The 27,686-nt window shown below is 37.3% G+C and overlaps 1 protein-coding gene and 1 long non-coding RNA gene across 5 annotated transcripts in view; one reads left to right on the top strand and one right to left on the bottom strand.

Moving 5' to 3' along the window:
- Positions 1 to 27,686, bottom strand: part of CCDC102B (coiled-coil domain containing 102B) — a 268,433-nt gene that overhangs the window by 212,124 nt on the left and 28,623 nt on the right. For 3 of the 4 annotated variants that reach the window (XM_043444143.1, XM_043444142.1, XM_043444140.1), the window contains 2 exons: positions 9,988 to 10,594; positions 8,393 to 8,613 (listed from right to left, as the gene is read on the bottom strand). In XM_043444143.1, coding sequence (XP_043300078.1) covers positions 8,393 to 8,613; positions 9,988 to 10,578 — 812 coding nt within the window. In that variant the 5' untranslated portion in view covers positions 10,579 to 10,594. Of the gene's footprint in view, positions 1 to 8,392; positions 8,614 to 9,987; positions 10,608 to 27,686 lie in introns of those variants that run through there. The other variant, XM_043444141.1, reaches the window with a different exon arrangement.
- On the top strand, positions 10,363 to 12,426 carry LOC122425640. Its single transcript, XR_006264938.1, has 2 exons — positions 10,363 to 10,502; positions 10,593 to 12,426. It is a non-coding gene; the product is annotated as an uncharacterized LOC122425640 (long non-coding RNA).

The following is a 27,686-nucleotide window of genomic DNA, read 5'->3' on the forward strand; positions in this document are numbered from 1 at the left end:
TGACAGAAAACTTTCTTTTAGCTTATTAAAAATAGCAAATATTGGATAAAAGTCAGTTTAATTTGTTTTTCTGCCAACTGGCTTTACAGTAGTTTAAATATATTTAATTTGGCTTTGCCAGTATCAAATAATTGACTTTCTGCCTACTTTCTCCTGCATTGTTCATTCATTTCTTTCAATGTTTCTTATTCATATTGTTTCCTTACACAGGAGGTATATATGTTTCTAAGTTTAACATGGTTTTAATCCAACTTCATACTGTGACTGTATATGAAGAATTCTTTGACATGACAAAGAATACTAAGGAGCCCACCTAATGATTTAAGTAATCAATCATTTATTGGAGATACAAAAATACTGTATTTTTTGCAATTCTGTTTTAATAAAGTAATTTCCCTGGGATCTTTAAATTAGTTAAAATAATTGAAATTAATTTCTCTATTTGTAGAATAAGTGACAAAACTTGAATTAAAATCTGGTCCTTTAGTATCTCATCACTGATTATTTTTCCCATGCCCACGTCTGTTACAGTGAATCACTGAAAATAATTGTTTATTTCCACTTGTAATTAACAAAGGTCAACCTTTGCAAATGGCCAGTCCTCATCCGTGTAGTAGATTGTATGGGGTGCATGGTAAATTGCTTCAGTTGTGTCCGACTCTTTGAGACCCTATGGACTGTAGCCCACCAGGCTCCCCTGTCCATGGGATTCTCCAGGCAAGAATACTGGAGTGGGTTGCCATGCCCTCCTCTAGGGGATCTTCCCGACCCAGGAATCAAACCCGCATCTCTTATGTCTCCTGCATCTGCAGGTGGATTCTTGACCACTAGCGCCACTAGATTACTGTTACAAATACTCATTCTCTCTCCTCTACTTCTATGGACAGAGTTGCTTTCCCCAGCCCTTGATTCTAGGCTTTGACAATGAGATATTAGCCAAAGTGACAGACTGCAGAAATCTGAACTGAATTTGTGTGGTTAGGCTTCTTGTCTTATGCCTCAGCCATCACTGTGGAAAGAGCTTCCCCAGGAACTTCTGTCCCCTAAATAAACATAGGAAGCAGATCTGAGTCCAACCTTAACAAGAAGCCGAGCCCATCTGGGCCAGTGGAGGTCAGCTGACCTTGCATCCACCTGAACAAAATACACTGTTGTCCCAAGCCACTGAATTATAATTATCTTTTTATGCAGCTGAAGAGAGCTGATAAAGGAAATGATTCTTACAGAGGGTGGCTGCAATAACAAAATGAAAAATACATAGACTTAATTTGGGGATCAGATGGTGGACAGAGGCTGGGAAAAAAAAAAAAAAAACAGTGGTAAAACTTAAGAAGCTAGAAAAATAATGATACATGTTATTTTACGGTGAACACATGGCAAAATTGTCACTTGCTGTGACTTGGAAACAGAAAATGTGCCTGACATTACCAACGGAATGTCATTTCCATATTTACAAGAAATATGAATCTTCCAGCTAGCAATACTACGGAAATAATTTAAAATACAGCTAGGCCATAAACATATTAGTTTAATTCAGTCAATGGGTAAGAAGCCCACTGAGGGTGCTCCCTGATGACTCAGGGGTAAAGAATCTGTCTGCCAATGCAGGAGGCACAGGTTCAATCCTTGGGTCAAGAAGATCTGCTGCAGAAGGAAATGGCAACACACTCCAGTACTCTTACCTGGGAAATTCCATGGACAGAGGAGCCTGGTGGGCTACAGTCCTTAGAGTTGCAAAAGCAACCAAACAACTAAAGTTGTTCATTATTATATTTGCATTAATCAAGTCATAAAATGAGAGGACGTAAAAGAATTTGTTATGGCTTTACTTGACCTCAAAAGACTCAACTGTAAAAAAAAAAAAAAACAAAAAAAACACCAGCACCATTTATAGGACTATATTTTGGAATCCCTTATTAACACAGAAAATACATTATAATGAACAAAGAAAAATGTTCAATATTGAAGTTGAGGTCCCACAAGGACTCCAAAAATTCTGACAGATAAACAGACTTAGCCAGCGGATGACATCCGAGCTGCTTACCACACTATGATTTTTGCCTTAGCAACTCTGTCTGGGATTTCAAGAATAGCACCAAGTACAGAAACAATGAACAAGCTTCCAAATACTAATATTTTGTGTTGAATATAGAAAGAATATATAAAGTCAACTGTACATCAACATATATGTTTGGCATTTAGCTTTTGAAGTTTTAGATGATAAGGCATATTTAAATATTTGGAAGTATTGACTTAAACTTGGAAATTTAAGTTGAAAATATAATAAAATTGTACTGTTTATGATTTCATTGAAATGTTTATGAATCACTGTATTTACAATTTTAATTTATTAGAATTACATGAGGAGAAAATGTTTTTATCAGTAATTGATAATTTTTAAAAGGAAAAGGAAAATCTTAAATTAATAAAATAAGTTTATTAAGGGATATTAATCAACTATATTTGTGTAATGAAGTGTACAGTGATAAATTTTCTCAAAATTAATTTTGAGAATTATTGTTATTTATAAATAGAATATAAAAATTATACTTGAAAATTTGAGAAAAGTCTAAATTTATAAATTCAAAATTACATGTGTGGAGAAATCATTGTCAGCTTGTAACATTACATTTTAATAAATCAGATTATAATGTTAGCAAAAGAAGCTCATATTCACATTAAAATGATTCATAATTACTGTAGAAGAAGTGCTAATCCTCAAAAATATCATAAAAATTATTGGGGTAACTATTCTCTCAGGAATTTTATAAGAAATTCAAGAAGAACCTTTCAAATGATATGTCAAGCTTTTAATCCTAGTTTGATATATAAAATATAGATATAGTCTAAAGATACAACTATATTTAGATTATATCTAGACTCAGAATAAGTAATCAAAGCCAGTTCATGAAAGAAAAATAATGGAATTTTGCAAAGCATATTAAAATGAATTACATAACGATTTGTATTCTTTATTTAAGGTAGATTAGTCACATTTAAAATACTGTATTATTTCTCTCTTTAGGTATGCATCTTAAATAAAAACACTAATATTTACCAAAAGTTATTATTATTATCTACTTATTATTTAGTAAAAAATAGAATAATAGATTATTTCTGTTATTTAGTAAAATAAAATTATACATTTTATTATGTAAAATGGTACAATTTACTCAGAAAAGTGAGAGAACAGGCAATTCATTAAAATTTATTTAATAGCAATGTGATACTTGAATTTCTTTTTAGCACAGCTTTATTAAAAAAATTTGTGACTCTTTGTTTCAAGCATTAGGACATAAGGGCTGTGAATACTTAAATTTATGCAACAAAGTGCATTCTTTAAATCTTTAATTTTCTGGCCTAATCCATTTATTCTACATTTCAGAGAGATTTTCAAAGAATTTAAACTATCATCATATTATTTGAACTACAAGAAGGCAAAAAAGAAAAAAGTAAACCTAATTTACTTTAAAGGATATTGCATCTTTTATGCACAGATTCTTTAAAACAACAAAATTACTAAGACAAAGCTCAGAAAAAATAAAATATTTTAATATGATGATATAAACTTTTAAAAATCAAACTGCTAAAATATATATTTCATGATCTAAAAATAATATGTGAACCAAAATGGTTTTATAAACAGATATGAATATATGATTATATTTCCGTGAAATCTTTTGATATTTTGTTAACTATCCCATGATGATCTCAATAAGTGAGCATAAATTTTAAACATCTAGATAAGATTAATCAAAATATTTTTCAGAAATAAAATCCTTGAAACATTACTATCTGGCAATAGATATTAATTCATTTTTGAAACCTGTGTGAAATTGCATTGTAATCTAATCAGTATTTTCTTAGAGACCTATAAACGTCAAATTTTTTGCCAGGCAAAAATAATTAATTTGTAATAAGATCTAGATATACATTTTCTGTTAGTCTAAAATTTAAAGTTAATATTACATGATGGATAATAAAAAATTATACAAGTATACTTTTAATAAGTAACATATTTGTCACTTTGTGTTTCACTATTTATAACTACATCTTTCAGCAGTAACATCTCTTAATACCTTTCATTTTCAGCATTTTCAGCATCTTTCAACAAACAGTCAAAGCCATATATAGGTAATTTAATTAGAAAAGAGATGACTTTAAAAAATACTGTTAAGCTCGGAGATGCCCCAGAGGATCAGAGGCCAAGGCGTGGAGGCACACAGCCAGGAGAAAAACCACCTCACGTCACAGAGGTGGTCCTTAGATGCCCCCAACTGCCTGTTGCCTTACATTATCCTGATATCAACTATGTGATTGACAAACAGTACACTCGAATCAGCTCATTTAAGTAGAAAGGGATATTAATGGCACAAGGCATCCCTGGGAGAGCCAGAAAAGCAAATGGGGAACATGCAGAATCAGAAACACCAGAGATAAAGCCACAGAAAATCTTCCCGTCAGCACCACACTGCAGCCACCTTTTAGGCACAGACATCACAGCACAACCTCAATACCCCCAACTCAAGTCATGGGGTGGTGTCACCAGACACAAGAGGTCACTTTATCGGCTCTGAAAACAAGATGTGACCACATCCACTGTCTTCCCCCCTCACCAGGTTGAATTCCGGTGCACTCTTCCTTTTGGAGTAATGCCGTCTGCTAAAATATCCAGACGGCTATGTCAAGGGTCTGCAGCCTACCTGCAAAGGAAACTGAGGGAGAAACGTACTAGCGTTTTTATAGTCCATGCAGAGAGACAGACTCTCTCATAGGTATAGGAATGCCCAAACACAAAAGAGTTACTTTACAGTGAAAAAAAAAAAAAAAATTTAACTTGAAATGGATCAAAGGCTTAAATTTAAATTGCACTTAAAGAAACAGAGATGTACATATATAAACATGGCTGATTCATGTTGAGGTTTGACAGAAAACAAGAAAATTCTGTAAAGCAATTATCCTTCAGTAAAAAAATGAAAAAGAAACAGAGAATAGAGTGGTGGATGCCAGGAGCTGGGAGGTGGGCAAAGCAAGGCGATGTGGTCAAAGGGCGCAATGAAATGGGCTTTCCCTGATGGCTCAGCAGGTGAAGAATCCACCTGCAATGCAGGAGACACAGGAGACGCAGGTTTAATCGCTGGGTTGGGAAGATCTCCTGGCGGAGGAAATGGCAACCCACTCCAGTCTTCTTGCCTGGAAAGTCTCATGCACAGAGGAGTTTGGCAGGCTAGACTCCATGGGGTCGCAAAGAGTCGGACACGACAGCACACATGCACATTACCAGACTTGCATGAAATTTTTCACTGTGTTAACTGAGGAATACACATGTACATTCACATCCGTGTGTGTGTATATAGATCTATACTTCTATCTCATGCTAATCATTGGAACATTTTCAACTTGGGATACCATCTCACCAAGATTTAAAATCTAATTTCATTAAGGAAAAACACAACACTTAATGAAGCAAAGCAAAACTCTTCTTCTATTGAAAACAAATCAAGAAACATGGGTAAACCTATGGCTGATTCATGTTGATGTTTAGTAGAAACCAACACAATACTGTAAAGCAATTATCCTTCAATTAAAAATAAATAAATTAAATTAAATTAAAAGGGAGACTAAAACTCAGATTAATCAACACAAAGCCAGCATTTTTCTAAGGGATGCAGGTGCCATCTGCAGTTTAACTTTAGAACTAATTCTAAATGCTAAAACACTGCATCAGAATAGTTCATCTCATTGTCTCTCTTACTTACAATGTGATTTGCTAAAGTTCCTCTTCCTAAATGTTTAGGTACACCTGTTCTATGTGAGGATCAGTTTTCCCTCTCTCATCTCAAATTTTCTACCTGTGAAGTCATTTTTTAAAAGAGATTATAAATATACGAGTTTTCAGTACACAAGCAACTTCCAGATACTGAGTGATTATTTATCAAACTGAACAATACTCAGAGTACAAATAATAGATAAAGTTAAGTGTTTTCCATAAGGAGGTTCTGGTCAGTGACAGTGTTGGGAATGAGTCCCTGAGTTCTCTAGCTTAATTGTTGTACTCTAGTCAAGAGAAGTTTCCCACTAAGTGGGAACATAGAAAAAAATACATTCCCATATTCTCAACTCCAGCCACCCACTCACTGAGATTCCAGGAGGAGGAATTTCAAAAATTAGACAGATTTATTGTAACAGCATATACTATATCCTTGGGAAACATTCTCTTGTATAGAAGAAAAAAAAAAGACTTTGCAATTTCCTCCTGTGGATTGCTGGCTAATGTTAATTCATGGACTCATGGGACTGTTTCTTAAAGGGGAGAATAAGAAAGCAAAATGGAATCAAAAGTCCCATTTCCACCTTCATTCTCTAGCCTGTCTTCAGTTTATATACGGAAGGTGCTAAGAACTGGAGGATTTACTTACTATGGGAATTACTTATCCCAGGAAGTCAAACATACACAATTGTATACATGAGTACATGTGTATAGTGAGAGTGTAAAGACACAAAGGTGTATCACTCAAGCTGGCACCTTGGGGAGTTTACATGTCAGAAACAGCATTTTCACATTATTCCTGTTACGATATGTTGGTGAGGTAACGTGAGTGGGTTGGAAAGAAGTCTATAACCACTAAAAAGTTAAATCCTTCAAGAGATGAAGCCCAGAGGTTAGAACTTGACTGAGACTTGTAGTTCCAGAGTAAATTAATTGTTAACATGGGTGCAGGACTCTTGCCCGGAGAATCCCCATGAACAGAGGAGCCTGGCGGGCTACAGTCCATGAGGTCACAGAGAGTTAGACATGATGGAGTGACTAAACACGGCACATGGGTGCAGGCATAAAATTAAATCTTATTCTCTTTTGCTACTAATGTTGATCACCTCTGTTAGGAATTTACACTTCGTAGTAGAATAATAAATATTTATTACCTACACAGATACTTGTGTTATCACAATCTGCATATGGTGAGGTACAGACAAAGAATCAGAAAAAGGGAATTAGAGGTAGGAATAAATTTCAGAGGGACTCACGAGAGGCTTGTGGCTGACAGAAAAGGGTTGACAGGTATAGAGCTTACAGTATTTGTGAGAGGTCTGTGTGCATACTTATCACCGTTTCAATCCATTTAAACCAGGGGAATTAAAACTATTATATAATATATAGTTATATGCACACTTAGTGATAACATACATTACTCCCAGTTTATTTTTATTCTGTCCATTAAGAATCTTATAACAAAAGAGAACTGAAAATTATTTTCAGATCTAGGGGCCACATTTTAAAGTACCATCGAATACTCCACACAATGCTAATAATTTTCTAGGGTAATCAAGAGGGAACAACAACAAGAAACTCATGTTGAGTAACTCATATTAGAGGCTGCTTTCTCAGGCATCGTGTTTGATCCTCGTAAGATTTCAGCGCAGAGGGCAGAAGTGGTACTATGTGACTTGTGACGCAAAGTCATTAAAATACCATCTATTTCTCTCTGTGCCCTTCAGATGTTCACTTTCAGCCAAGCCATGAGGCAGCCAAGCAGCCTCACAAATAGGCCACGTGAAGATGTTCCAACTAAGACCCAGAGGAGAAAAAAAAGATCAACTGCCAGATCTGGGAGTAAGTGAGGCTTCAGATGATCTACTACACCCGCACACACCTAAGGTCACCCTGTCCTTTGAGCCATCCCAGCTGAAGACACCTGTAGCAAGAGATGAGCTGTCGATACAGATTCACGCTCAAGATTCATGAGCAGAATACCTGGTGATTGCTGTCTCAGTAATAATCATCATTTGGGAAATTCTGTTATAAAACAATAGATCGTTGGAACACAGGCATCACTATCCATATTTTTATGAAGCTGACAATAGCACACTCTTGGTTAATTCACTATCACATAGTTAAGAGTATGTCAGAACAAAATGAATGTCAGGGTATATTAATCTCAAGTCTAGTGTCCTTCCTCTATAACCCAAATGGTAAATGAAGAAAGCATCTTTTTTTGGCAATCAATACCTCACAAAATTGTGAACTGTCCATTATGAATATTAACATATCCAATTTTATTGACTCACTGAAATCCATGAGTGCTGTAAAAGTTAGATAATACACAGGCTATTTTAACCATATACATTAGTAATTCAAATATAATAAAGGTGAATCTACCAGAGATGATGAGAACAAGGCTATGATAAAAAAAAAAAATTATAAAAACTAACATCTTATAACTTTTCAAAATTCAAAAAATGAATATAAAATTTAAACACATTTTTAAATATTAGTAATTAATATTTTAGTCATAGGCAAAATACTTTCCCAAATGGTCAGCTTACTAGACTTAACAATTTTAAGAAGTTTGAAAGACAGACTTGATTAAGGAAGACAGTGACTAGCACTTACTCCCTTTCTTTCCATAAGACTTTTTGGAAATCTTCCAAATGCCCCTGCAAAGCTGAAATTTCAGGCACTTCATTCTCCAGAGGCAGATTTATTGCCTGCAGTCTTAATCCAGGTCTCACTGTACAATTTTCAGAACCGCCATTCTTGAATAAATCAGGACAGTCTAGACTGAGTTTCATCTCCTCACTTAATTTTAATGGGTCAATAATCAAACTTCCTTCCTGAAAGAAAAAAAAAATACAAAACAATGATTAGTGTTGAATTTTAAAATTCAATGTAGAGAAAACATGAAACAAACATTTTTGAATGGAAATAAAATGTTATGATTCAACATCAAATTTTTATTTTTATTTATTTATCATTCTCTAATAGTAGTATATGGTCAAAGTTTAACTTATAATTTCTCAGGCTTTTTTTCCCTTTCAATGTTCTACCTTATTCTAATAAAACAAGTATCCCCACAGTGTTTTAAGTTTTCATTTACAATGAAATCTACATTATATCTACCATAAACCCTACATATCACAGAAAAGCTTAACATTTTAGATGGACTCCTGGAAGAGCAAGATACTAATTTATTTTTTTTTGTTTTAGAGGTAGAATTAAATAGAAAGGAGTAATAATATAAACAGTAAATAGTATAAACTATTTAAGGAGATAACATGAATTCCTAGTTTCCTTAAGCACGTTCTGTGAGTTGTTAATGAAAGAAAATGAAAGTGAAAGTCACTTAGTCCAGTCCATCTCTTTGCAACCCCATGAACTATACAGTCCATGGAATTCTCCAGGCCAGAATACTGGAGTGGGTAGTTTTTCCCTTCTCCAGAGGATCTTCCCAACCCAGGGATCGAACCCAGGTCTCCTGCATTGCAGACGGATTCTTTTACCAGCTGAGCCAGAAGGGAAGCCCAGTATTTATCAAATTACCACATGACCCTACAATCCCACTCCTGTGAATATACCCAGAGAAAAACATGGCCCAAATGATACATGCACCCCAATGTTCATTGCAGCACTGTTTACAATAGCTAAGACATGGAAGCAACCTAAATGTCCCTCGACAGAGACATGGATAAAGAAGATACATGTATACAAGGGAATATTACTCATCCATTAAAAAGAATGAAATAATGCCATTTGCAGCAACATGCATGGACCTATAGATTGTCATGAAAAACAACGCATGTATATGTATAACTGAATCACTTTGCTGTACAGTAGAAATTAACACAACACTATAAATCAACTGTAACTCAATAAAAAAAATTTTTTTTTTAAAGAGGAGGAAATTTGGACAACAGACACACACCGAGGAAAAAGCATGTGAAAACACAGGGAGAAGACGACTGTCTGTGAGCCAAGGAAGAAGGCCTCAGGGGAAGCCAGCTCTGCTAACACTTTGACCTCAGACTTCTAGCCTCTAGAATGGTGAGAAAATAAATTCCTGTTTCTGAAGTCACCCTGTCAGTGGTCCTCAGTTCTAGCAGCCTAAACAACAAATCCAGTCACCACTGGCGTTGCTCTCTTCCCGCCCCCTCCTTATGACTAGACCCAGCATTCACATATGCACGCAATCTCTGGATTCTTCTCCTGACCTTACTATTTGCGTTCTCCTTGGTGGGAAATTCTCTTTTTCCCAAACACTCTCTGACGGACTCACACGTTTTGGGACCAATTTGCAATGGGTCTCTCTGTGGACGGGCCGCTTCCGGGAAACCGGGCAGCTTCCGGTCCTGGGCAGCATCCGCCGGATGCGGCAAAGGCCGCTTCTTTTTCAGAGCACTCAGTTCCTTCACGGCCATGTCTAACTTGATTCTGAGTTGCCTGCCTTCCTCCCTCGCGCTGTTCCTTTCGGCTCGAACTTTACTCCACTTTTCTCGCCAGTTAGCGGTGCAGTCCGACCACCACCGCATGGTCTTCTCCATCTGAGCGGCGCGGGCCTTGACCTCCTCCAGCTCCCGCAGGCGGAGCTCGGCGCCGATATCCCACTCGCTGGTGCTCCAGGCGGGAGGACGGCCACTGTGAGCGGCAGGAGACTGCGGCCCGAGAGGAGACGGACAGGAGCTACCGGGGTCCCCGGGGGACGGGGCAGGTGCCGCCAGTCCGCACGGTGATCTAACCCCCGACTGCTGCATCCCGAAGATGTGTGTTTCCTCAATTAACCGATGAATGGAATCTAAATTCATGTTTATCTTTTCAGGCCTAAGAAAGGACAGAGAACATAATTGCATTTGAATTTTCTCTGCAATGATAAGAGCAAGACCTACCTTAAGCTGACAGAAACAATGCATCTTTTCAACACTGCATATTTTTCTTTTCACTGTAACTAAAAATATACAGGAATTTGTGCGTTCGTAATTATCCTCAAAGAAACAGAAATTGCTCCCATTTAATTTTGCCGAACAAATACAAATAAATACGCAGAGACACAATTGGGGCTAGCGTGGGACTTGAATAATTTATTTTAACAAATCCGGTTCTATTCAGGTGATATTTATTGCAACACACATTGTCCGTTAACTGCTCAATGGTCCCCCTTTCCCTGCTGACTAAAGCACGATTTGTTCAAGTAGAAGGCAGAAGCTATTGATCTCTGGAACGGTAAAACCCTATTTCAATCCCAGGAGGGGCTAAATCATGAGTGGTCTAAGTCTTCCATGACAGACCCTCATTTAACTCTTAAAGCAACATATGACTTGGTTCTGGCTGATGAGATGTGAGGGGAAGTCTGCTAGAAAAATGTTAAGATATGAGAATGAGAACGCTTTCCTTCTGCCTTCTTCCTACCTGAACCAAGCCATCATCTAGAAAGACAGCAAGTGTAAAAGGCATCCTGTAACGTTAAAAATGGTGGAACAGGAGAAAAAGCACCTGATGTAATGATGGAGCTGCAGCATGGAACATAGAAGCCATGCCTCTAGTCTCCTTGCTATGTGAGAACGAGTACCCATATTTATTTAAGCTATGATGAGTTTTCTGTTACTTGCAGTCATAATGACATCTAACTGATACCTGAATTAATTTCCTACCACGGCTCATATCATTATAAGTTCAAAAAATAAAATATTATGAGTAAGATGTAGTCTTTGTCCTTAAAGATTTTATAGTCTAAATTTAAAATACTTAATATGCCTGTAAAAATACTTTTAACCAAATTTAGTATTACATTATGTGTCAAATCAATGTTAGCTTCCTAGGGTGTTTACAGGGTCCTCTAGGGAACACTGCTAAAGAAATGATGGACTGTTCTCCAGAAATTAAGAGGCTTCACAGATGACATAGAACAGTCTCAGCAATTTCAAAGCTTTAAAAGGGAATTAAAAACAGCTTCAAGTATAAATAGCAAAGACAAATTAATTGGTAAATGCAAACCTTTCTTATCAGTATGTACACCCATTACCTTATTCAATATAGCAGCATAGCCACATTGAGGATTTAGCAAGTGGAACATTTTCTTTAAAATAAATGCTCAGAACATGCAGGTTAATTTACAAATTCATAAAGTTCTGTGTTTGTATGAGATTACCCATTTTTATTATCAAAGAAGATTTTTCTGGTGTAAATAATCTTAGATAACATTTTATATTCATGACATTAGTTACTTTTTCATTTCCTTTTATATAGTTACAGATCATAAACTGCCTTTTTATGAACCATCTATTTAATCAACTGAAGGGGTTTCACTATCTCAATTAAGTTACAAAATAAACTTTGATTCACTGGAAAAAAAAAGACGATATAATATTAAATGCATATTACTTTCAGTTGTAGTAAAAAAAAAACCCACACATTTTAACAAGTATTCTGTAGAGATGCCAAACCAATTCACTCCTTATTATAGCATTTATGATAATAATACAGATTCATGGTAATTATTTTTGTTAGTGTTAGTATATGTCCAATCATATTTGAATTAGTGTTGACTTGGAGTAAATGTTCCTTTCATTCACTGTAATTTGAGGTAATGGTAATATAACTGACCAAGTTTCTTGGATCTTTAGTAAACCAAGACCAATATTAAAAAAAAAAAAAAAGAACTCTTAATTACAATCATGTACTGTGCCATGCTCACTTGCTCAGTCGTGTCTGATTCTTGGCAACACCATGAACTGTAGCCTGCCAGGCTCCTCTGTCTGTGCGATTTTCCAGGCAAGAATACTGGAGTGGGTTCCCATTTCTTTCTCCAGGGGATCTTCCTGACCCTGAGACTGTGTCTTGTTTCTCCTGCATTGGCAGGTGGATTCATTACCACTGCACCACCTTGGTATCTGTATATGTATATTTTTATACATATAAATATTTAATGCTGTATTTCTTTTGGTAGAAATTTCCAAATGAAGACAGAAATTTTATTTCAACATATTAAACTTAACCTTACTATTTTAAAAAATAAATCAGTATCATAAAATTGTAATGTCCTTAAAATATCTCATTAACTTTTATCTCACTAGTTTTCTGATGACTCGATAATTGGATTCTGGTACATAGAGATCTTACCTGTCAATTAACTTTGTATTTTTTCACATCTGACTAAACAAAATTGAGTGGGATTTAATTATTCAGCCCTTGAACTTGAACAATATTTCCTGTCCAAAAGTGTTTCTCAAGCAAGTGGGGATATGTAATCCTTATGCGTATTTATCAAAGCATTCCTTTTTATCTATACATTTGTAGCTAATCTTCATGTTTTATTTCAGATGACTATGAAAGCATTTGTCAGTGTTTGTAGCATTTGATATATGGGAAAATATTCTAATGCTTTTGAATCTGGTTTCTTATATTGATTTTTGCATAGTTTTTACCACACAAAAAAAAGGAGTGAGGAACACCAGGAAACTCTTGGAGAAGATGGACATGTTTATTATCTTGAAAATGATGGGTTTCATGAGTGCACACATAGGACCAAGCTCATCAAATTGTGTACAGTAAATACATGCAGTATTTTATACCAGTGACACCTCAATAAAGGGGGGGAATAATAATGTGGTTTTTGTACAAAAATGTTTCTCAGTGTGTTATTTTGGAAAAGTGAAGGGAGGGAGTTTGGGGAGACTGGAAGAAATTGATCGAGGAGGCCTAATCTCCCTCTTTTTCAGTGAATAAATGGAACATCATTTCTGGGAAAAAAAAAAAAAAAATATCAGGCTGCCATGATTACTGCAAGTAGTTTTGAGTGCAGTATAAAGCCATATTAATAAAATTTGATGGGTCCACAATGTATAGACTATATTACTAAATGTATTATTTCTTGCCCACGAGGGGTTTTCTATATGAGACATTGGACTCCAGAGTCTATTGGTGCGAGTTCTGATTGTCATTTTCTAAGTAGGTGATCGTGGACAAATCACACAAATTGCCTTTGACTCATATCCTTATTTGTAAAGGAAAACAGAATTATCATGTGCCTTGTTGAGTTCTTGTGACCATTAAGTGGGAAGCTGCGTATGGAATGGCTAGCCCAGGCTGTCTCTTAGGCAAGGTGACTGTTATTCTCAGTGCTACACAAGTCACTCATATGTCACCGTGGACAGTTGTACTATTAAATTTTTTCAGTTTCTTTCCTCTATTTTGGTTTAGTTTAAAAAAAAAAAATTGGCCACATTGTGTGGCATTCAGGATCTTAGTTCCACCACCATGGATCAAACCCATGACCCTAGTACTGGAAGCAAGGGGCCTTAACCACTGGACTGCCAAGGAAGTCCCCTCCTTCCCTCTCTTTGGAAAGAGAAAAGTGAAAGTGAAAGTCGCTCAGTCGTGTCTGACTCTTTTCAAGTCCATGGACTGTAGTCCACAAGATTCTCCAGGCGAGAATACTGCAGTGGGTAGCCTTCCCTTCTCCAAGGGATCTTCCCAACCCAGATCTCCACACTGCAGACAAAAAGCTGTGCTTAAAGATTAGGGATAGCAACAGATAAATGTGATTTATAAGAAAGGTTTGAATGTCATGGAATAAGGGGGTATAATCTCAATTTTTTAACATATGAATATTATTCAGTGAAATGTTCAGTACTATAATTATCTCTATCCCAGATATGAAGAAACTAGGGCTAAGGGTCCTGATGCAGGTCAGACTTGGTCCCAGTCCAAGTCACAGTCAGAAGGAGTTAACCCACAGAAAAACATATTGTTATCTAAGTGAAAAGAGAGCCAGGGGAGAAATAAATTAGGAGTATGGGATTAGCAATATAAACTACTATACATAAAGCAGATAAGCAACCAAAACTTACTGTATAACACAGGGAACAATATTGAATATTTTATAACAATGTATAGTGGAAAATAATCTGAAAAAATGCATGCGTATACATATAACTAAATCACTTTGCTGTGTACCTAAAACTAACTCAATATTATAAAGCAGCTTCCCTTGTAGCTCAGTCGGTAAAGGATCTGCCTGCAGTGGAGGAGCCCTGGGTTTGATCCCTGGGTCAGGAAGATCCCCTGGAGAAGAAAATGTCAACCCACTCCAGTATCCTTGCCTGGAAAATCTCATGGACAGAGGAGCCTGGTGGGCTGCAGTCCATGGGGTCGCAAAGAGTCGGACATGACTGAGCGACTAACACACATACTTTATTAAGGGAAAAATTAAAGAAAAATAAAAGGAAAGATTAAAAAAAGAAGAGGTCAGTCCATTTGGGGAATTAAGCAATCCAGGGTCAATGCCTTTCCATATCCACTCTGGTGAGATCATCTTTTAGGTTAATTCATAAATACGTTGGGCAGAGTTCCATTCTGGATATTTTTATGTTCAGATAGCTCCCATTAAACCATCCTACAAGTAGTCAGCTGACCCTGATGTTGTGTTTTGAGTGAATTCAATCTCCTCCTCATTGCTTAAAGAAGCTGCAAGGTCTGGGCCTTGTCCATTGCTCCGTGCTTCGGCCACCCTGGTGTCTGTTCCTTGCACAAACCTTGCCTCAGTGATCTCCTCTGTGCAACCCAATTGCTAGGCAGGAGCCTGGTCCCCTCTCCCCACACACCCACCTCACCATCCTTCGGGTAGCAGCTCGTGGGACCTCTTGCCTCTGTCCCATCCCCTGGAGGCCCTACATCTGAGGTCCTCCCTTTGGCCTCCTCTGTGACAGTGACATGTCTTCTGCCATCTTGGGATCTTGCTAATTACCAACACCAACCAATCAAGCTAACCATCACAAATTTTAACTCTCTTTGAAAGAAATAAACAGTGTATTGTGATTTAACACACACTTACGTACTGAAAAAAAGTCTCTCTCAAGTGATGTCTTATGTTATCAGAAGAATGGGGTGGACTAGAAATAAAAGCATTTTTGGCAGAAGTTACTTTATCAGAGCAGAACAAAACCAGGTCCAAAGAGATTTTTGTTTCATTGTTTATACTTATTGCTTTCCATTAACCTATAGGAAATGAATTCTAAATGAAACCTGTCTTGGGTTTTTTTTTTTTCTTCCTAAGAAGTATAGGATCTCTAATGCACATGCAATAATGTTAATAAAAGCCATAAGCAAGGAGAAAATAGATTGATTCAGATACTAAAGATAATACTAAGGAACATTTGTTGCTATATACATGACACCATTCACTGGGATAAAAAGAGAAAAAGAAGAACCAGTTTTTAATATTCAAGAAAGCAAAACATCATATTGCACTATAAAATGTGGCCTGTTAAAAATGCACAAGTGATTAGCATGAAAACCTATGCAATTTGTACAGGTCAAAACTGAAAAATACAACACATTTTTAGGAGTGTTTTGCAAGAGAACACTAAATATTAAATGTGAAGACTGCAGTTGTGATAGGTAAATGAAACAATTACAGTGAATGACAATATAACATCACATCAAGATAGATCAAGTGTTGCCCACAATATTTTTAAAATATAATATTTTAAAAACCCATACACAGTGTCAAATTATACAGACAGTTATAGTCTACATTTGTTGATGTGAATGCAAGATTTTAGAATCATATAGAAGCAGGAAATACTTGAACAAAGAAAGCAACTAAATAATATAAAATAAATATCTACAGATTGCCTATAAAGTGTACTTTATTTTCTAAAATCAGTATAGCATAAAATAAGCACAAATGTAAGCATTTTAAAACAAGTATATTTATGTTTTCCAAAAGCCACTATTGAATTTAAATTGCATTATCTGATCAAATAAAAATTATCTTTATTTTAAAGAATTGGAACTCATGTGATAAGTCCTGCCTTTTCCTAGCCAACTATTCATTGTTTCCTATCTTTCTAACTTCTTACTATTCCTTAGAATTGTTGAAGCCATGTATCACTGTTTTATGTCAATGACATGTCTTTTCTTTAGGTTTTCAGGAAAAAATATTTGAGAAAAATAATGTTTCTAAGATAATGCTCCATGATAAAAAATTAATCTCATTTCTTATAAAATAAATTATTTGAGAATAATCTCTCCACATGGCATCTTGATATTATTGTTACCATTTCCAAACAATATCAATGTTTTCTACATTTTTAGAGTCTAAAAAAAAGAATTACTGTTACACATTAAAAGAATAATCTTTTGGGTCACAGGTAAACTTATCAATCTTACTTCTTTGGAATGTGATTGTAGACATAAAGAAAGATCCAAAATCCACAATCTACTTTATAAAGTACCAAGGTATCATTTGTAATGAGTCTTGGAAAAATAAAATTTCTGGGGTTTGGCAGGCTGATCACCTTGAAGTTTTTGTAGTGCTCTGCCTGCCAAGCACAAATTTAGGTTCAGATAATTTAGAATTTCTTGGAGGATATAGCATAATTTAACTACTCTTCTGTAGTACTGGGGACATCAATCAGGTTGAAGAAAGTCCTGGTTTAAAATATCTATGAAATGTCTCACTTGTAAACAAATATTAAGATAGAAAGATACTTTATCTAAGATTTGAGCTCAGTTTATTTCTTCTAACAATATATATAAAATCTATGCTACTTACTACCTATTTGTATAGAAGCCTGACACTTGTTGAATTCCTTAGCATTTTTTAGTATTTACCTTATTTTAAGGTTTCTGTGAAGGAAACCACAAACTACCCCAATTTTCTCATGTAATCTAATCCAATTTAATAGTGCCAAATAAATAAGCCAAAATGTCCACTGAGATTTTGAGTCAAAAACTGAAATTAGTATTACCTGTGGTAGAACTAGAGAGCCCAGTTGAATTTTTTTTTTCATGTAAGAATAATCTTGCTACAATTTCCAGGTGTCTCCAGGTGGCTAACAGGGTGCACATTTTATTGGAAAGAACAGCAAAAACCTGGTCATGTCAAAGATCCTACCACCTTCCAAAGCTGAGCAGGTGACACTGAGTCTGGAATTTACATCATGATGGACCTGAGTTTGAGCAAACTCCAGGGTCCCCCTGTCCAGTGAAGGACAGGAAAGCCTGGCATGCTGCAGTCCATGAAACAGCAAAGAGTCAGACACAACTGAGCAACTGAACAATGGCAACAATATTTATACCATTTTGTGTAATTCCATAGACATTAAATACAGAATGGGAAAGACTAGAAATCTCTTCAAGAAAATTAGAGATACTAAGGGAAATTTTCATGCAAAGATGGGTTCAATAAAGGACAGACATGGTATGGACCTAACAGAAGCAGAAGATATTAAGAAGAGGTGGCAACAATACACAGAAGGACTGTACAAAAAAGATCTTCATGACCCAGATAATCATGATGCACTCACCTAGAGCCAGACATCCTAGAATGTGAAGTCAAGTGGGCCTTAGAAAGCGTCACTACGAACAAAGCTAGTGGATGTGATGGAATTCCAGTTGAGCTATTTCAAATCCTAAAAGATGATGCTATGAAAGTGCTGCACTCAATATGCCAGCAAATTTGGAAAACTCAGCAGTGGCCACAGGACTGGAAAAGGTAAGTTTTCATTCCAATCCCAAAGAAAGACAATGCCAAAGAATGTTCAAACTACCGCACAATTGCACTCATCTCACACGCTAGTAAAGTAATGCTCAAAATTCTCCGAGCCAGGCTTCAGCAACACATGAACCATGAACTTCTAGATGTTCAAGCTGGTTTTAGAAAAGGCAGAGGAACCAGAGATCAAATTGCTAACATCCGCTGGATCATCAAAAAAGCAAGAGAGTTCCAGAAAAACATCTATTTCTGCTTTATTGACTATGCCAAAGCCTTTGACTATGTGGATCACAATAAACTGTGGAAAATTCTGAAAGAGATGGGAATACAAGACCACCTGACCCACCTCTTGAGAAACCTATATGCAGGTCAGGAAGCAACAGTTAGAACTGGACATGGAACTACAGACTGGTTCCAAATAGGAAAAGGACTACATCAAGGCTGTATATTATCACCCTGCTTATTTAACTTATATGCAGAGTACATCATGAGAAATGCTGGGCTGGAAGAAGCACAAGCTGGAATCAAGATTGCTGGGAGAAATATCAATAACCTCAGATATGCAGATGACACCACCCTTATGCAGAAAGTGAAGAGGAACTAAAAAGCCTCTTGATGAAAGTGAAAGAGGAGAGTGAAAAAGTTGGCTTAAAGCTCAACATTCAGAAAACTAAGATCATGGCATCTGGTCCCATCACCTCATGGGAAATAGATGTGGAAACAGTGGCTGACTTTATTTTTTGGGCTCCAAAATCACTGCAGATGGTGACTGCAGCCATGAAATTAAAAGACGCTTACTCCTTGGGGAGGAAAGTTATGACCAACCTAGACAGCATATTAAAAAGCAGAGACATCACTTTGCCAACAAAGGTCTGTCTGATCAAGGCTATGGTTTTTCCAGTGGTCATGTATGGATGTGAGAGTTGGACTGTGAAGAAAGCTGAGCACCGAAAAATTGATGCTTTTGAACTGTGGTGCTGGAGAAGACTCTTGAGAGTCCCTTGGACTGCAAGGAGATCCAACCAGTCCATCCTGAAGGAGATCAATCTTGGGTGTTCATTGGAAGGACTGATGCTGAAGCTGAAACTCCAATACTTTGGTCACCTCATGTGAAGAGTTGACTCATTGGAAAAAACCCTGATTCTGGGAGGGATTGGGGGCAGGAGGAGAAGGGGTCGACAGAGGATGAGATGGCTGGATGCCATCACCGACTCGATGGATATGAGTTTGAGTAAACTCCGGGAGTTGGTGATGGACAGGGAGGCCTGGCGTGCTGCGATTCATGGGGTTGCAAAGAGTCGGACACTAATGAGCAACTGAACTAACTAACTAACTAAATAGTGTAGAGGACTATAAAGCTGTGTTTATAGATATTAGTTAGAAAATTAAAATAAAATCCAGAAAAGCATATACCCAACAACTCAAAATTCTAATTATTAAGTCATAACGTGAGCACAAATGAACCAATGAAATAACTCCTATCAGTTTCGTACAAGCCAAGTGGTACTGAGAGGACCTATGACTTACTGTTGTTTTTTTTTCTGTTTGTTCTTTATTTAACAAAGTTATTCCCTTGTTAAAACTGTTTTAATAAATTGTTAATTTCCTTTAATATAGAATTCATCAATATTTTCCATTATTTATGTTCATTTTGCAGTGAATAAGACAACTTATTCAAGTGGTCTTGACAAACCATCCCAATTTTGCTATGCATTTCCTAAGCAAAATTCCTAAGCCATTTATGTCATTCCCACTTGCTCTTAAAGAATGTGTGCGGCTAAGTCAGAAATTCCTCACGGATCTGGTTACTACTTTGTTGTGAACAAGAGAAAGCTCTTCTCATGTCAGTAAGATTCAGTGTTTTCTCGCACCCATTTGATGGAATGTGTGTAGCTGCCAAATTGCTCTGCATCAGCTGACCAGCAAGTTTTCACAGGCTTAATAAAGAAATTTGGAGCATACAACCCAAATGGCTTTCATATTTACTTTTGAAATGCAGTTATAAAAAATTTTAATAAAAATATTTATTCTCAGTCTGTCTGTTCATCGCTCAGTTGTGCCCAACTCTTTGTGACCCCTGTTCAATTTTCCCAACAGTATATTGTTTACATTAATAATCCAAATTGACTAAAATATATCCCACTTCAAAAAGCCAAGAGGAAAAATTTAAGTCAGAAGCAGAAATGTTGTAATGTAACCACATATTTGTGAGCTATACCTATATATGATATTGCTAAATACTTTGTTTCATTCACCCTATTTCTTACTAAGGGCTTCCTGGGTACTTTAGTGGTAAAGAATCCACCTGCAATCCAGGAAATGCAGTAGATGTGGGTTCCATCCCTGGGTTGGAAAGATCCCCTGGAGGACGGCATGGCAACCCACTCCAGTATTCTTACCTGGAGGATCCCATGGAGAGAGAAGCCTGGCGGGCTACAGTTCATAAGGTCACAAAAAGTCAGACACGACTGAAGTGACTGAGCATACACGCCCACTCTACACACTAAAGCAAAACAATATTCACACAAAGCCTGCATGATATTGTTCGTGAGGCTCTATTTCTTAAACATGATCTGGAATTTAATTTTCAGTGTGAAGATCTATGACCATATTGGTGGCAGAGATTAAAATTCACCCTTTAGAATGATCAAAGTCTTAAAAAGTCCAACTCATGGAAATCACAATACTATCAATTCATCTTATGCTATAGGGAGCATATAGGCAAGATAAGTTTTATTCTGAACAAGAGAAAGACCAGATTTAAAGAACCCACACCCCGTAGAGTTCAAAAGGGAACTTGTCAGCCCTTGAATTTGCAGCTACTCTTTGTAAGAGCTAATGAAGACCTTGTACCCAAAATATTTGCCACAGGAATCTTCAGAAGTTTCTAAATTACCCCCTAAGAAGTTGTCAAAGGTTGACAAATATTGTCATCTTTGCCTTGATGGTCACGTAAAGCAATATTTTAAATACAGAACTTAGTACTTAATTTTGGGCTTCCCAGGTGGCAGTGGCGGTAAAGAATCCACTTGCCAGTGTAGGACACACAGGACACATGGGTTTGATCCCTGCATCAGGAAGACTCCCCTGGAGGAGGAAATGGCACCCCACTCCAGTATTCTTGTATGGAAAAAGCCATGGGCAGAGGAGTCCAGTGGGCTACAGTCCATGGGGCCACAAGCAGTAGGACACAGCTGAGCACAATTTATTTATTCAGTGTAATCATTAGACAGTGCCATGATAAAATACACTTGAGTTCAATTCTGCAAATAACTACCATAGTAAAGGTGGTATATTGGGGACTTCTCAGGCGGCTCAGCGGTAAAGAATCCACCTGCCAATGCAGGAAACACAGATTTGATCCCTGGCTCAGGAAGATCGCCTGGAGAAGGAAAAGACAACCCACTTTGGTATTCTTGCCTGGGAAATCCCAGGCAAGGGAGGAGCCTTGCAGGCTACAGTCCATAGCATTGCAAAAGAACACGACTTACCAACTAAACAACAACAAAGGTGGTATATTAGTTTTCTGTTGCTCCTGTAGCAAATTACCACAGACTTAATGCCTGAAAAACAACACAAACTTATTATCTTACGTCTCTAAAGTTCAGAAGCCTGAAATAAACCTCTCTAGCTAAAATTTCCATCCCTATTGGATCATTTCCTTTCACACATCAATTGCATCTTTATCACCTTCCTCACCAAGTAAACGTCCTATTTCTCTATTCTCAGGATCAAAGAGACAATTATCACTCATGTTAGTTTCCACTCTTTTCATTTCCTCATATCCCGTTTTCTCACCTACCCATTTCAACTGGAAATCTGTACACACCACTCCATAGAAATCCCACTTGTCAAGATCACAATTGCCAAGTCAGATACTCATCTTTTCCCTTGTCTAACGTGACTTCAGTAACTTTCAAAACAATTGAAATTTCTTGCTTTTTAAACACGTGTGTCTTTAGTTCTCCTTATCACCACCTTCTTCTGATTATTCCAGCACTTCCTCCTACTTGTTCCCCTTTGTTTCTCCCTGCTGCTCCTCCCCAGATAGTGGAGACTCAAAGCTTGATGACACTGAAGAGAATGCCTTTGCCATTGACTATCAAATTCCTAACTCCAGTCGCTCCATTTCACCTCAGCTCTAGACTAACGTAGTTCAGTTCAGTTCACTTCAGTCACTCAGTCATGTCGAACTCTGAGACCCCATGAATCACAGCACGCCAGACTCCCAGTCCATCATCAACTCCCGGAGTCTACTCAAACTCATGCCCATCGAGTCGGTGATGGCATCCAGCCATCTCATCCTCTGTTGTCCCCTTCTCCTCCTGCCCCCAATCCCTCCCAGCATCAGGGTCTTTTCCAATGAGTCAACTCTTCACATGAGGTGACCAAAGTATTGGAGTTTCAGCTTCAGCATCAGTCCTTCCAATGAACACCCAGGACTGATCTCCTTTAGGATGGACTGGTTGGATCTCCCTGAGGGTCCAAGGGACTCTCAAGAGTCTTCTCCAACACCATAGTTCAAAAGCATCAAGTTTTCGGCACTCAGCTTTCTTCACAGTCCAACTCTCACATCCATACATGACCACTGGAAAAACCATAGCCTTGACCAGACGGACCTTTGTTGGCAAAGTAACGTCTCTGCTTTTTAATATGCTATCTAGGTTGGTCATAACTTTCCTCCCAAGGAGTAAGCGTCTTTTAATTTCATGGCTGCAGTCACCATCTGCAGTGATTTTGGAGCCCCAAAAAATAAAGTCAGCCACTGTTTCCACTGTTTCCCCATCTATTTCCCATGAGGTGATGGGACCAGATGCCATGATCTTAGTTTTCTGAATGTTGAGCTTTAAGCCAACTTTTTCACTCTCCTCTTTCACTTTCATCAAGAGGCTTTTCAGTTCCTCTTTACTCTCTGCCATAAGGGTGGTATCATCTGCATATCTGAGGTTATTGACATTTCTCCCAGCAATCTTGATTTTCAGCTTGTGCTTCCTCCAGCCCAGCGTTTCTCATGATGTACTCTGCATAGAAGTTAAATAAGCAGGGTGACAATATACAGCCTTGACGTACTCCTTTCCCTATTTGGAACCAGTCTGTTGTTCCATGTCCAGTTCTAACTGTTGCTTCCTGACCTGCATACAGGTTTCTCAAGAGGCAGGTCAGGTGGTCTGGTATGCCCATCTCTTTCAGAATTTTCCACAGTTTATTGTGATCCACACAGTTGAAGGCTTTGGCATAGTCAATAAAGCAGAAATAGATGTTTTTCTGGAACTCTCTAGCTTTTTTGATGATCCAGCGGATATTGGCAATTTGATCTCTGGTTCCTCTGCCTTTTCTAAAACCAGCTTGAACATCTAGAAGTTCTTGGTTCACGTATTGCTGAAGCCTGGCTTGGAGAATTTTGAGCATTACTTTACTAGCGTGTGAGATGAGTGCAATTGTGTGGTAGTTTAACACAGTGCAGCATTTTCTCTGTATCTCCACTTGATGTCTAAATTGGAATCCCTATCTCAACCTTAACATTGACCAAACTGAACTCTTGAGCCCCAGCCCTCTGCAAATGTGGGGATTTTCCCGTTATTAACATCACAGTAGGGCCTCCGTGGTGGCTCAGAGGGAAAGAATCCACCAGCAGTGCAAGAGTCACAGAAGACGCAGCTTCAGTCTCTGGGTCGGGAAGATCCCCTGGAGGAGGGCGTGACAACCCACTCCAGTGTTCTTGCCTGGAGAATCCCTTGGACAGAGAAGTCTGGTGGGCGAGAGTGCGTGGGGTCGCGAAGAGTAGGACAGGACGGAAGCGACTTCGCACTCATGCACACGAGCGTCACAGTAAATGCACCACTATCCATCCAACAGCTCAAGTCAAAAACCTAGCTTCTCTCCGACCCACATGTAGCCAGCCATGTTGTCTTGTTCCTTCAAGTTATTTCCTAGATCCAAGCACTTCTGTCCACCTTTGCTGCCTCTGTCTCATGAAAACAATCACCCCCTCTCTCAATATTGCTACTATTGAAATGTCTGCTAACACTTTATCTAGCTGGTATGCAGCAAAGAATCCTTTAAAAATTTTAAGTATAAATGTATAACTCTCTAATCCTTGTAACAATTAGAATAAATGAAAACATTTAATCACAGTCTCAGTTTCACATGATCTGCCTCCAGCCTCCCTCTCAAACCTCAGTTTCTACCACGGTCTTCACTTTTCCTTCTTGCTCTGGTTAAGCTGACCTTGTTCCTGATCCTTGAAGAGACCTTACTCATTCCTACCCTTGAACCTGTGAGTGGAATGCTCTTCCCCAAATCCTTGGATCTCAATATGTGCTGCACTGAACATCTAAAATTTTAAAGGCATTGAAGCCATGTGTGTGTATATATATACACACACATATATATATATATACACACACAGACACACATACATGTTATACATATATATATATATACACCTATAATAAAATGATTTTAAAAACACCTTTAATGTATGTTTTACATGATGCTTATGGAAGTTCTATTCAGTAGGTATGGGTGCCTTGACCAATGTCAAAAAACCTAAAAGTCGAAGACACAGGACTTAACTGAGATCTTTCATCTCAGAGTTCAGCACTATTGCCACCATATTGAATTGTTTCCTTTACAAACTTTCAGGATAAATATCAGCACCCGAACCAAACACCACGGAAAAAGTGTGTGATCTCATTGTCTCTTAATTTAAGAAGACTGAGGGCTTGGGGGAAGAATTTAGTTTCAACCCTTTGAACCATCCACAAGGATACAGAACTTAGCAGCTGATATCACTTTCTGCGTTAGCCGTAATAGAAAGATCTCAATGCCAGGAGGACTGTTTGAAGAAGAAGGCTGTGTCGTGAATACTCCAAGCCCTGTTCTCACAGCCTAAGTCTCAAAGCAAGATTTTCTTTTGGAGCTCAGCTTTCCGCCATCAACGTAGCTTTATATACTGCTTGTTCAAAAGCAGAAAATTAAGGTGTTTAGGCCTCAATACCCTTAAGGTGCTTCTACAAGTCACCTCAAAAGATATTTACCATGCACGTGTGTATGTATATACATGTATACATATACACATGTGTGTGCACATGTGTGTACATATATACACAATGTACACATGCATATCTATACATACACAAAGCACATATTTTAACTGCATTGTGTATGATTTTAATAGTGGTATTTAGGAGCTTGGACTACACTTTTGTGTATAGTCAGGAATGTCAACAGTACTTGGAGAAAATGATTCCTTCATGGCAAATCACTTTTCTGTTTAATATATTTTAGCTATAATTATACAGGGGCAAAGACTTAAGGGAAAATCATAGTTACTTTCAGTATATTTTGGACATGAATTTCTGTTTCACTATTGTTTCCAAGGTTTATTTCACATGCTTATAAATTCTTTTTCAGATTCAAAAAACATAAGGCATCTGCAGACTCTGCAGAGACTATCAAACTCTCAGTAAATGTCCATTTCATTGTAAGACCATAAATTAAAAATCACTAATATACACTAAGATTATATTTTACATCCAAATCCTACATGTTTACTAAGCACAGCTTATGCTATGTTAGAAAAGAGCAAGGCCTATTTGAAAAGAGTAGACTTTTAAAAATTAGTTGACAGATCCAGTTAAACAGAGGCAGATGTGCAGTTGAGATAGTTTGCTGAACATTCGTTTCTGTTAAATAGTAAGTGATAAGACACAAAATTTTTTTGAGAATAAGGAAACTAACAAATTTCAAAAATCAAGTACAATTTAAGATTAAGAAAATGTGTTGACTCTGAATTAACATTAACCAGAATTGTTTTCAACATCTTTCAATGCCACTGTGTATCTTCAACTCTGTATTTATGGCATTTAAATTCAAAATGAGAAAAATTCTTGGCATGGTACAGAATCTACACATTATTGATGTATGTTGAAATCCAAACTGAAAATTTTGGTTTCTGTCCTAGTCTAATCCTGCCAAAAGATCCTTGAAAGAAGTAGTTCAAGAGAGTTCTCAGACATCAAATATAATAAAGAAAAGAAAGAAGTCTAACATATTAAATTATAAACATGTGGATGGAATTTCCTTTAAATTACTCCTGAGTCTAAACCTTAAGGGAAAAGAATTTTTTAAAAACACATTTGAGGTTTCCATAACACAAAACATTTGAAAGTTAGACAGGGAATTCAACTACCCTAAAGACAGGAGAGATTTCCACTCTTAATATTGAGTAAACTGAACCTTATTGCCTAGTACTTAGAAATACCTGTACTTTGCAATTAAAATGTCAATCCTTATTATGTAACTTTGTAATAAATATTAATGACTCTCTGTTAGTTGAGAGGCTTCTATTTGTTATTTGCTTGTACATTCAGGAGCCAGAAAAACTAAGAAATTAAGAGAAAATGCAAAATAAGGAAGGTATATACTTAGTTTATAATTGAATTTTTATTGAGATAATTGTAAATTCATATACAGTTAAAGAAACAATACCAAGATAACCCACGTACTTGCGAACTAATTTCACCTACTGATGACATCGTCCAAAACCGTGTGCAATGTCCAAGCCAGGACACTGAAATCAAAACAATTCACTGACCTTATTCAGATTTTCTCAATTTAGGTTACACCCATTTGGAAGTCAATCCTGAATATTGTATTTGGAAGACTGTTGCCGAAGCTGAAGCTCCAATACTTTGGCTACCTAATGCAAAGAGCCTACTCATTAGAAAAGACCTTGATGCTGGAAAAGATTGAAGGCAGGAGGAGAAGCGGGCAACAGAGGATGAGATGGTTGGATGGCATCACCAACTCAATGGACATAAATCTGAGAAAACTCGGAGATAGTGAAGGACAGAGGAGCCTGGTGTGCTGCAGTCTGTGGAGTTGCAAATATTTGGATATGACTTAGCAACTGCAACAGATCATCGAGAAAGCAAGAGAGTTCCAGAAAAACATCTATTTCTGCTTTATTGACTATGCCAAAGCCTTCGACTGTGTGGATCACAATAAACTGTGGAAAATTCTGAAGGAGATGGGAATACCAGACCACCTGACCTGCCTCTTGAGAAACCTGTATGCAGGTCAGGAAGCACCAGTTAGAACTGGACATGGAACAACAGACTGGTTCCAAATAGGGAAAGGAGTACGTCAAGGCTGTATATTGTCACCCTGCTTATTTAACTTCTATGCAGAATACATCATGAGAAACGCTGAGCTGGAGGAAGCACAAGCTGGAATCAAGATTGCTGGGAGAAATATCAATAACCTCAGATATGCAGATGACACCACCCTTATGGCAGAAAGTGAAGAACTACAGAGCCTCTTGATGAAAGTGAAAGAGGAGAGGGAAAAAGTTGACTTAAAGCTCAACATTCAGAAAATTAAGATCATGGCTTCCAGTCCCATCACTTCTTG

The sequence above is a fragment of the Cervus canadensis genome, chromosome 23 (genome assembly GCF_019320065.1).
Source record: "Cervus canadensis isolate Bull #8, Minnesota chromosome 23, ASM1932006v1, whole genome shotgun sequence".
Lineage (NCBI taxonomy): Eukaryota > Metazoa > Chordata > Mammalia > Artiodactyla > Cervidae > Cervus > Cervus canadensis.